This window comes from Chaetura pelagica, unplaced genomic scaffold (assembly GCF_000747805.2).
Source record: "Chaetura pelagica isolate M959 unplaced genomic scaffold, ChaPel_1.0 scaffold47, whole genome shotgun sequence".
NCBI lineage: Eukaryota > Metazoa > Chordata > Aves > Apodiformes > Apodidae > Chaetura > Chaetura pelagica.
Window position 1 is genome coordinate 3,003,861 of NW_009954140.1, and position 11,717 is coordinate 3,015,577.

General features: G+C 42.8%; 1 protein-coding gene across 1 annotated transcript in view; it reads left to right on the top strand.

The window, feature by feature from the left end:
- Positions 1 to 11,717, top strand: part of RAB11FIP4 (RAB11 family interacting protein 4 (class II)) — an 82,886-nt gene that overhangs the window by 2,705 nt on the left and 68,464 nt on the right. The window contains exon 2 of the mRNA XM_010002774.1: positions 8,168 to 8,255. Within this exon, the coding sequence (XP_010001076.1) occupies positions 8,168 to 8,255 (88 nt within the window). The remainder of the gene's footprint in view (positions 1 to 8,167; positions 8,256 to 11,717) is intronic.

The window sequence follows — 11,717 nt, forward strand, 5'->3', positions numbered from 1 at the left end:
TCAGCACAAGCCTGGAGCAGTGGCACTAGTTTTAGGCTCTGGTTTGGTGAATTTTCTGCAACTTCTGTTTGGCTTTGTGCACTGGGTTTTCACTGGCTTAGAGGATGTGTGAGCTGCCTGCTGTGACCTACCTACGAGTCATGCTTCAGACATGCTCTGTCCTCCCCACCCTCTCCAGCCTCTTCCTGCTGGTCTGTGGTATTTTGTTTGTTCTTTGTGTATGATAACACCTCAGTTAAAAATATGGCTGCAGATGTGTCAGCAAAGAGGAGACTGAGAAAATGTTGCCTGATGAGCTGGCACTGTGTGCCCCACCTCTCTCCCTAGTTTTACTTCAAAAAATTATAATTATTCTTGAACTAGATCCCATTTGACTGATGTCTCACAACTGGAAGCCATGAAAACCATTATTCCGTGCAAGCTCCCTTTATGTTCTACCAAGAATGATCACACACATTGCAAGCTGCAGAGAAAAAAAAGAGTATTTTCTCTGAAATTAGTCCATGCTACATCACTTGTAGGTAAGCCTGACGTTACCCAAACATGGTCCTTCTTGTTGTTTAAAGGCAAAGTATGCTGCACACACATGACTAATTGCCTACTGCGCCTTTTGAGAGCTGACTGTTGAAGCTATGTTTGACTTACACGAATGAACGAGACGATAAAGGGCTGTGCTTCACTTGACCTTGTTGCAGCCTTTCCTGAACAGCCTTGTTTTTCTGGAAGCCTTGGTTTCGGTTCTGGTAGAAGTGGAGGAGAGGGTGTTAACGCAGCCCTGCTTATTTTAGCAAGTGAGTGAATCAGTGGTTTTAGGGAAACAGTTCAACACATTAACCCTTTGTTTCTAGAGCAACAAAAAACAAAGTTACTGTAGAATGAACAGATGGCTCTGGCAAATTTTTAGCTTTGCTCTCTGTTCACACAGTGTTCCAGACTGTGTGGGATTCCCCATAGACTGTTGTGAGATTGGTGGGCCCAGATGTCCTGTTTTGCAACACAGCATCAGAGGGAAGGAGGGAAACGGAATCCTGTTCAATTAATCTCTGTTTAACTTTAAATGAGATAGTCTCATATATGAGATCATGGATGGTGAGGGAGTGTAGACAGATGTTAGTCTTATGATTCTGGTGTTTGCTCTTTGTCAGCTGCTACATTACATTAGGCGGGACAAAATAAATGAGGAATACTGTTCTAATGGTGTCTGTATAGGCCACTGATCCAAAGGCGTAGATAGCAGAGGAAAAACTCACCAGGATTTTGGTGGTCTCTGGCTTGCAGATAGGATATGGGGAAGTAGTTTCTGAGGCTGTGAACAGTCTCTTTGGGATGTGTACAGTTAAAGCAGAAAGTGAATTAATTGTTTCTGTTTACAGAAAACTTACAGACAAGCCAAATTTTCAGACTTGAAGTGTCCTGACCAGGTACCAAGGGACAATGACTGATGCTTGAAATAAAAATTCAAAGTAAATTCAAAGCAACTGTTTCCAGCAATGATGTATGTTCCTGCATGTTTTGATATCAGACAGTAGCTGATGGCAATTCATGGTGCTGTTTGCAGTGGTATGAATTATTTACAATTGACAGTCTGCCAGAACTGAATGGTGAGGGCAGGCTGTTTGCTAGGTTTGTGATTCCTAAATGCTGGCCTTCTACATGTGACAAGGAACATGGTGCTTCTTGTGCTCTAGGGTCAAGTTCAGGGAGAGCATCAGGTCATGTAGTGTGCTGTTCTGGAATGGTGACAGCACAGCTTTTAATCCACTTGCTCTAGATGACTGTGGCCAGCTGCAGAGTGAAGTAGTGGAAGACCAGGAGCTGTAGAGAAAAGGGAAAGCAGGCTGAGGGAGAGAAGGGTGACAGTTCTTGAGTGGCAGGGAAATGCTGAACCACAGCAGCAAGAGTCCCTCTTCATTTGTTACCCAAGGCCCTAGACTGGGACCGGGGATGAAACAAACTGCCCTATGCAACAGTGAGGGTGACTTAATTAAGAGGACCCTGACTGAAGAGCTCCAACTTTCTGGATCACATGGATGCTAAGATGGCCTGAAGGAGAGGCTGGTTTAAGAGCTGGGGTTGGGTCTCAGCACATGTGGTGGCCACATTATCTGGCACTGCTCAACTAACACAAGTCCTGCTGCTGCTTTTCATACCCCAAAGATATAACCTTTTGCTCCTTCCTGAAATGTGGAACAGGCCAGTCTTAAAATCAGGGTGAGTGCAGTTCTGCTGCTCCCTGTATAAATTACATGGGAACTCCTCTAATTCCACACTCCAGCATTTACATATTTAATCTCCTTTTGCTGTTTTTTTGACATTTCTTACAAATGCTTCAGGAGATATGGCCCAAATGTCGCTGCTGCAGCACAGCCTGACCTTTCCTGCAAGTGCTTGTCTTGCCATTCTCACAGCTCCCAGGTGTTTCCTGCTTGCACTTCAGAGTGCCATGCTCACAGACTCCTGCAGCATGAAGGTGAACCACTGAGACAAGTTATTTATTTCAAGTGGCATCTTCTGGCTCTGACTTGGATTCTGCTGTAAGATTTCAGTGGATGGAGTAAGTGTGGGATCCCTCAGAACTCAATTACATCTAAATCTATCAATTTTTCATTTTGTTAACAACACCTCTTCTGTGCTGGTCAGTTTTTGAAGAAAATTAAGTGAGGTCAGTAGAGGTCTGATTTTCTTCTTGCCTGAAAATGGAAGTAGGATTCAGTTCCAGTCAGAAAATCTTTGCTGGAAAAAATACCTGTTTTGGCAGCATCAGTATGAGAAGTAGCCAGGAGTCCTGAGAGGATTCCTTGGCATAGAGTGCCCCTGTATTGAACTCACTTGCAAGAAAAGATTAGTGTCAATGAAGCTCTTTTGGGGTTTTTCAGTTACTTGTCCTCTGCTCTTCCTCCACTCAGTCTGCTATAAAAATCCTCTCTCTCCTTTCCTGAACAGTCATTCAGATGCCTGATCACATAGAGCGTGTGGTCATACTCTGAGGTACTGAGAGTCCTGGGACAGCAGGCATGTTCAGTGATGCTGAGAAGGGAATTAGCTTGAGGAAAGGCTAACAGACATGCCCCTTGCCTCTCATTAGAGCAGCAGATTGCAGTGACTTAACCCCCCTGCACATTTTGCTGTATGTCTGTGACTGGCTCCTTGCTCTGTTCCAAGCAGTATCTGAGTTAGTCACAGGATCCTGTTTTGCATCCTTGGCAGGATGGCAGGTGCTTTGATTTAGATGTGAATTTTGTCCCCAGGCAGTATGGCTACAGAGGACTCTACAAGGCACTCTGGATTTCCTTTCTGCAGTAAAGGCTGGGTCTGTCCCCATATATGCTGCTCTCATGTGGATGTAGGAGGTAGGAGAGGATCTTTCAAAGTTTCACTGCAGCAGAGCTGGGAAATGGAAAGTTATCTCCTGCAGTAAATTCAAAGCTACCCCAAACATAGACAGAGGTACCTCTAGCTAACACAGCAAGAAACTTCGGGCTGAAGACACTGAGGAAACTCATTTCCTAGTTGCTGAGTTGGGTGACTTTGCCAAAACTCGTATCTTTTCCTCATACCCAAATGTCACCAAAATCAAAAAGGTTGTAATATTTCAGCAAGCTCATGGTCTCTGCCTGCTTCACTCCTCTTGTAATAGTTAAAATTACTAGATGGAGTTCAAAGAAGAATACCCCCTATTCCCTTATAAATTTTAGGACACTTTGAATTCAGTACAAACACCAAGTCATATGAAATAGACTTCAGGGTTGTGTGGCAGGGCACCAGCTGAAACCCCTGTTGAAGGAAATGAGTAAAGGGTAGCACAGCTGACTGTGTCTGTGCACACGAAAATAGGCCAGGATTTAAAACCCTTTCAGGTAGATTTTTTGAGCAACCTCTGGGCTGGCTGTGGGTTTGTGCCTTGGCTTTGTTGACACCAGGATTCACCTCTGCTCTCCTCCCGTGTCTGGGCTCAGCTGAGTTAATGATCCTGGCAGCCAGCAGATGGTTCTGCAGCAGTCTGGGTCTCCTAGTGTTAAGATTTTGACTCAGTTACTGCTCTCAGTTCTTTCCTGGGTAGAATTCAGTATGGCAGATTTTCTGCTGAGACTCTGTTCACTGTGTTCAGTCTGCACAGAGCTGGGTCGTAAATAATTTATTCATAGCGTTAGAGCTGAGAATCCAGCCTTTCATGGTTCCTGACCTAAGCCAACCTTCCTGCCTATAAAGTGTGTGTCACAGCATCTCAGTTCACTTCTTTGTTGCAGACAGAACTTCAATTTTGAACCAGGGGCTCTCTGGTAGAAGAATATTCTGCTTCACTTTATTGTCCACTGCTTTATACTGCTAATTTCAGCTCATTAATATGCATCTCTGCCTTGGTCAGTTTTGATTTCAAAATTGTTTCTTTACACCAAACTGTGTCCTTTTATTTTCATTGTAGAGACTCATAAAAGTGTTCCTAGCAGCAGGGGGACAAGTATCTCTTTGCAGCGCAGTCAGTACAGCTGGGAAACCCAACTGAGGGAGGCAAATGCTTTGGCTGAGGAGACTTGTTATTACAATAGAGAAATGTTTGCATTGAAAGGATAATCACCCACTCATCCAAGCAAGGTAAACAACACAGGTGGAGGGTTTGGTTCACTCTGATTCTTTCCCAAAACAAAAATGATTTATGTCGCTTCTCAAGACTGTTGGATGTCTACTGAAGGTTTCATTAGAGAGACCCTTGAAGCTGCTAAAAGAACCAGCTAGATTATTGAGCCTGCAGTTTATTTTTTTTCTGTCCTTGTCCTCTTCCTACAATGAAGAACCAGTTTGCAATCCAGACCTTGTTTTTGCTGTTCCACATGATGCGGAGCTGCTCTGTGTAGCAATGCAGATAAAAAGTGTCCGTCCGCAGCAAATTGTGATGGCTTATGATGTTAAGCTCTGGAGCACATGGTATGTTCCCTGTGCTGCCTGTAGGTATCAGAACAATCACATGGTTATTTCAGCATGGAATTTTTGTAGCAGTTGGTTTTGCAGTCCTGTGTCCCTTGCAGTGGGATCAGTAGATCCCAGCACTGCTTAGAGATTTGGGGACTGTGCCCAGTCTGGCACAGTCTGTGTGTTCCATGGGTGCAGAAACAGGCTGCATTGCCCAATCCATTAATGGGGCTGAAGGGGTCCTGCTTCCTCCTTTGCTAGCAGACTACCCTAGCTGTAAGCCCAGGGGGTTGTTAATTGCAGAAAAGGCTTCAATGTCACAAAGCCTGGCAGACTGACAAGCCCTTAACAATTCCTGAGGCAATAAATAAGCATTACAATTTCTGATTAATTGCTGAGAGCCAGCTCTTTCTGAGAAGGAGGAGGATAGGACATTATTTCTCTACAAAGTGAAGCAGAAAGATGGCTGACAGTGTAGACAGCAGAGAAGGTTTAGGAGTAGCTGTGACGGCACAGTTTATGTAGCCACAGCGTCAAACTGAGCTTGCTTTCAAGTAATGCTTTCAGTTGAATTAACTAGAAAGAGCTTCTTGCCTTATCCCAGAAAGGTACTGGTAAAAATGCATGTGCACTACAGATTCAAAACTCTGCAAATATACAGGGATTTATGCATAATACATGCGTGTATATTCATGCACAAACTCAATGCAAGTATCCACCTAAGGGTAGTCCCAGTTGATCAAAATCCTTGTAGTCCCTGAGCTGTGCTGGGAGCCACGTTGATTAGTGCTGGCTGAAGATGAAGATGCTAGTGGCATTAATTCCATCAGGCCGTTCTGAAAATGCTTCATCATCTCTTGCACTGGCTTCAGTTATTTGTATTATAGAATCTAATGGAAAACCTGCAAAATTAGATTTAGAGGAAACTGGAAACTGAAGCACTTTGCTCTGGTGATAATTTCAGTTACTGTTAAGACATTGCTTAGACCTGAATGTGAACATATTCTGTTCCTCCATAATACACACACCCAGGCATATAACATCTTACTTAATTTGACTGAAAAAATGTAATTGTATATGGCTGAGCAATTGGTAAACTAAAATAATTGGATCAACTTTGAGAAATAAACATAATGTGCCATATTCACTGGGAACACCCAGTGATACTCCTGTGTTTTAGCACAATATTAAATAGTGTAGATGCTACCCAGTTGGCTGCAGGAATCTGTACATTAAAACCTAAATACAATTTCTTGCCTCTTAGCAAGAGACCTGCAGTAAATAAGATTCTCTAAAGCAACCCTGCAAGCATCTGAAATAGTATTTACTTACATTGCAATGAGGGAAGCTTGCTGCTTGTCAGAGCCAGTTACAGGCTGATCTTGTAACCTAGAAGACTGGTGTCTGATTAGATTTTGTTGCTGTATTGGTGGGGGACAGATACTCAGCTGGTGGCCCCACTGAGGTCTTCATCAAAGCCTTTGGAGCCAGGCTGAGATACACCAGCTGACCCATCTGCCATGTATTTAAGCTACTACAGTGGTGAGGAAGATTTTCAGCTGTAAATCTTGCTGCTTCCAGCATCAGTGGCCTGTTTCATTATGCTGTTTAGAGTGCACCCAAAAATAGTTGAAAGGAATATCTGCCACCACTTCATCTTTCCGTAACATGTATTGTTTGTGAAGGTGGGCAGGGTTAACAGTGACCCAGCTTTCCTGTCTCAGCATGTCTCTACTTAATTGGTTTCAGTAAGGATTTCCAGCTAGTTTTGTATGCATTATATGCACACTACAGTGTCTGGTGAAGTGGCTGTGCTTTAGAAATAGAAACATGTCTGCTGCTAGAAATTACTGTGGCTACAGTAATCACTGATGATGCCAGATGTAGGAATTTGACCATGAGTTGCAGAATAGCTGACAGCTGGGTTCCCCCGACCCGCCTGCAGGACTGGAGGGGTTGAAGCCTTCTGCAATAAGAAAGTTTTAAGATTTCTAACTTGTCTTGGACTCTGAACTCATCATTCAGCTCCTTATTTGTCCTACCTACATCAGCTGAATTTTTGTATTTCTAAGAAAAGGAGAGGGGAGAGGATTTGGTGTAAGGATCAAATTGTTCCTTTCTCATTCAACATAGAGTTTTGCATACAAATAAAAATGTCATTTTCTCATCCAGACTGGCTTGTTCTAAATGAGGCCTTTGGCTGTTCATGGCATTTATTGGCACAGAGAGAATTTATAAGCACAGAGAGCATCTGAAGGCAGAAGCATCATGTGCACATATTACTGCATTCTCTGCAGGGCTTTAAGAAGCTGCTAGGATTTTGCTAGCACATAAAAGCAAAAAAAAAAAACCAAAACAAACACAAAACCAAACCCACCAGAAAATTGAGAAACTGTGTCATCTGGATTATTCTGCAGCATATCTTTCCAGCTGGGCTTTTGTTGCTGCTCAGACTGACATATCTGAGCTCACATAGTAGTCACCAGGATTGTGCAGCATCCTACGTGCCTGCTGCCCTTGCCTCCAACACTCTCCTTGTTTATATGCCGGGGTGTCTGGAGGGCCCAGATCAAGGTCACAGTTGTGCTGCAGCTGACTGTGAGGTTGCTTACACCAAGAGGCTGCCCCTGCCTCTATGAGGGTACCTGCTGTGTACAATAGACTTACAAAATGGTATGCAGCATATTGGTCACAGAGAGAACAGCCAGCTGGGGTATCCCAGCACTGTCCTCCCTGGACTGTACTGCCTCTGTCCTTATTCTTCTTCAGCTACTTGTTTATCTGTTCCTTTATTCTAGATAACACAGCACACTCCTGTCTAAACTGCTTTTCACCCTCTTCCCCAAAACCCTGCTGAAAAATCTGCCAGACCTTTGGGGCAAATGCCAATTTGGTGGCTGTGTTTAAATTCAGTGTAATCTCATTTTATTTTGAGTAGTGATCAGAAAGGCTAAACCATGAGGATGAGATTATAAGATGAGAGATTAGGTCACAAATTCACCCTTTTTAAGTTCTTGAGATCCACACAGGAGAGTATTAGTGTGTCCCAGCTGTAGAAGTCTTGGTCAGAACATGTGCCTTACTCAACAGCAGATAACCCAACTGTAAGACATGATTTATCCTTCCAGAATGACTTGTTGGCTGATTCAAGTGAACATTACAGGTATTCTTCCACTTGGGGTCTTCAGTGGAAGGTACAGACCACCCAAGCAACAGATGATGCACCAAGCTTAACACATTTTATTATCTTTTCTTTTAGGTGGAAAAACTGGCAAAGTACTTGGACCCAAACGATTTGGGAAGAATCAATTTTAAGGACTTCTGTCATGGAGTTTTTGCTATCAAAGGTATGTGCATATTTCTTAAAAATAATCCACTTCAATTCCATTAATGTTTCTCTCTTTGCAGAAAATGTGATTATCAAAGACATCCTGTCTTTTGACTGTGGTTATTTGTACTGACAGGCAATTCTGGGAACAGGGCCAGTATATTTTTCCTTTCTGTGCATCTCATGTATCAATAATGAGCAGTGCTAAGAGTTCCTGCATCCACAGGTGTTTGTGTATTGGTTTACTGTTAGTTTTTCAGAATAAATGTGGTGTGGTTTAAAGACAAATGTAGGAGAAGAAAGAGTAGCTTTGTGGTTAAGAGGAAATTTCAAAGTCTTATTCTACCAGGTTCTCATCTGGTTCTGCTGTTGATTTACCTAAGGAAGTTAGAGAGCCCTTGGGCTTTAAGTTTCTCTACTAGGAAATGTAAGACTATTATACACTTCATGAGGTACCTGCAAGGTAAAGTTAATTCATGTTTTCAGAGTACCTGGGGACATGTATTGGGATGAAAAGGGTTAATTGCAGGTTGGCTATGCAAGCCCTGAAGATAGAGACCAGGTAAATCAAAGCATCTCCTTTGCAAGGAAACACAGTCTTTGACAGAAGACATAGATGTTGTGATGCTTTATGGCTTATCCACAGGGCAGCAAAGCAAACAGTGAAGAGATACTTCTGCTGTTCTGCTGCTGCTCAGTTTTCCAGCTTCCCATAGCAAAATAATTCAGCCTGTCCTTTTCTGGACACACAGTATGTCCTTAGGGAAGTGCCAGAGTGCTGTCCTAGCCCAGAGGCTTTACTTCAGGGACAGAGTGAATGTCACAGTGATCATAGTGTGATTCCAGGAGAAGCCTCTGGAGAGTCTGCTATGATGAGATTATTATGAAGCCATAATGATGCAAGGACGTAACACCAGAGCAATTTTAATTAAAGTTTATGGCAGATGAGGACAGTGTATAATTACGTAAAATTACAGTGAGAAGCTGTTTTCAGTCCGTGTTCATGGAGACACCTCTCAAAGTGACACTGATGTCTTTGAAGAGAAGGCAATAGAAGCCCAGGAGAGTTAATACATTAGTGTGTAGACACTGAAGTCTATACTAGAGGTTTTCCTTGTCCAGGAAGTGCTGTAGCAAACTGAATTCTGGGTTAAATAAGACACAAGCTCTGTAAATCATCTGGTCTGAAGATGTGCACAGATGTCCAGAACATGATCCGAAAGGAATAGATGTGACCCAGAAGAACATATTTTCCGTAAGAACTGTGCCTGTGTTCACAGTGGGCAGTGCTCCCAGTGAAGGAGCGTCAGCCCATGCGTATTGACCGTTACTGGGGAGTGATGATACCTTGTGAATTTTCATCCTTGCTCACCTTGTGGGAACTGATTCATGTGTTCATATCCTAAGGTCTATTCCTGAAAAGATGTGACTGAATCAGTCGCCTCTCTGGAATACCATGTACTCCAAGTTTATGAATAGTTTAAAACCCTTATGTGGAGCATCCTATTGGTAGGGTCCAAATCATACGTTTGATGGATTTTAGTATGTGTAATTGAAACAGATACAGAGAAATCATCCAATTCTGTAGCATCACCTAGAGGTCTCTCAGCACATCGTTAGCATTGTCAACACTTACACAGTGTCAGTGTTGAGCATGTGTAACTGCAGGAGCAGTTTTATCTATTTCTGATAAGACGTTGTTATGCACGTGTTCACCACATCTCTTTAGCAAAACTGGTTCTGTTGCTCATCTCACAGCATGTAAGTTTTATTGACCTTTACCTATCAGGCATGCTTTTCTTAAAAATTAAATTGGTCATATTGAAGTTCAGAAGCAGTAACTCTACCATTCAAAAAGGGAAAGCTCCACCATGGTGTTACTTCTCCCTTTTCAGTGCAGCCACATCCCAGGCATAGCAGCAGGCTTGTTATGAGACAAAAGCAATTTGTCTTGGCAGCAACGGATGATAAATATGATTTGACATCTCAGCCTATTGCAATTACTTGGGGCAATCAGATTAATAGAGAAAAATTGTATCCTACAATAAATAAATCCAGTGTTTTGTTTTAGGGTTTTTTTTCAGTAAGGGAAAGTATGAAGCTGTGTAATTCTTATCAGTAGAAGCCAAATATTTAAATTCAAGCTTTACTATCCTAATATCTTGCAGCATTTCTTATTTATGAGACTTCAAATTAATTTGTCTCATAGATGCTTGCCTTTATAGTACACTGAAGACATTTTTTTGCTGCAGAGGTGGCTTTTTGGTGGTTCAGTGCCTTGATTTTTTTAATGCGTTAGGTGGGAAGCATCTAGGATAATAGATTCAAATCTGAGTGGTAAAGAATTGATCTTTGATTATGTCAATTTGAGCATTTCAGATCCAGGTATGGATCATAGCAAAAAATTAAATATTGGAACCTGAAAAAATCAAAGACATCGGTGTGTTCAGAGTCTGCTCTGTAACTGTTTGGTAGCAACTCACCCTGCAAGAAGAAGCTCCAAACCCTCAATCTAAAATCTGCAGCTTGGCCTCCATCCTCCATAAACCAGGGCATTCCTCACTCTTGCATGGTACAATTGAAAAGTGTTGTGTTCCTTTACAAGCAGACATTGAGCTTTGTCTCCTCCTTAATGCTTCTGAGCTGGATAAACCTTATGATATATGAGTCATGTATGTCCACAGCAGCTGTTGGGACCATCAAGTGGAAAAAACAATTAATCATTTTCAGCTGCTGAGTAGCAGGAACTGTGGGGAAGGACATACTGAGGAGTCACACCAACAGCAGGGACTTTTGGAAGTGATGGAGAGGACTTTTTCAAGCGGAGGTATCTATGCTAGAGGGGAGAGGTGTGTTGAAGGAGCTCATTCCCACTTTGTCTCTGGGATGGAATACTGAACAGGCAGGGTGCTTTCTATTTATGGAAAGCTTTGCTTCTTTTTGCTAGTCCTTTCTGGATTAAAGGACTTGGCCTCAGCATCCATGCTGAGCCCCTGCTATCTAGGCTGCCTTCCCCACACAATGAGGCTCTGCCAGAGCCAGGGAGAGGCTTGCCATCAAATTTAAAGCTTTGCAGTAACTTCATTGGAATGCCAGAATATGGAAGTTTTAGTCCTGCTGAAGCTACCCTCTCTGTTTGCTCACTGCATGGCTTTATTTCTAAGAACTGTGTCAGTCTGGAGAGCAGTGGCCATGAAAACCTGTACCCTAGTACCTAGCAGCTGTGTCAAAGCCTGTACAGCCTAAGGAGTGACAGTGCTTACAGCCACAACATCACTCAAAGGCTGAATTCCCATTGATTACAGCAGGGTCAGCGTGGGATCCATTACTATTTGCTCTGAGGAGCCAATGGCTGTTTTTCCTGTACTGCATTTATTGTACTGATCCAGTAAATACTTTCTGCCATTTGTGATACTTAAAAGGCTTGAGTGGAACTGTTCTCTCTAATGTGCTGTGCAGGCTGGGAGGTTCCACAGTCAGA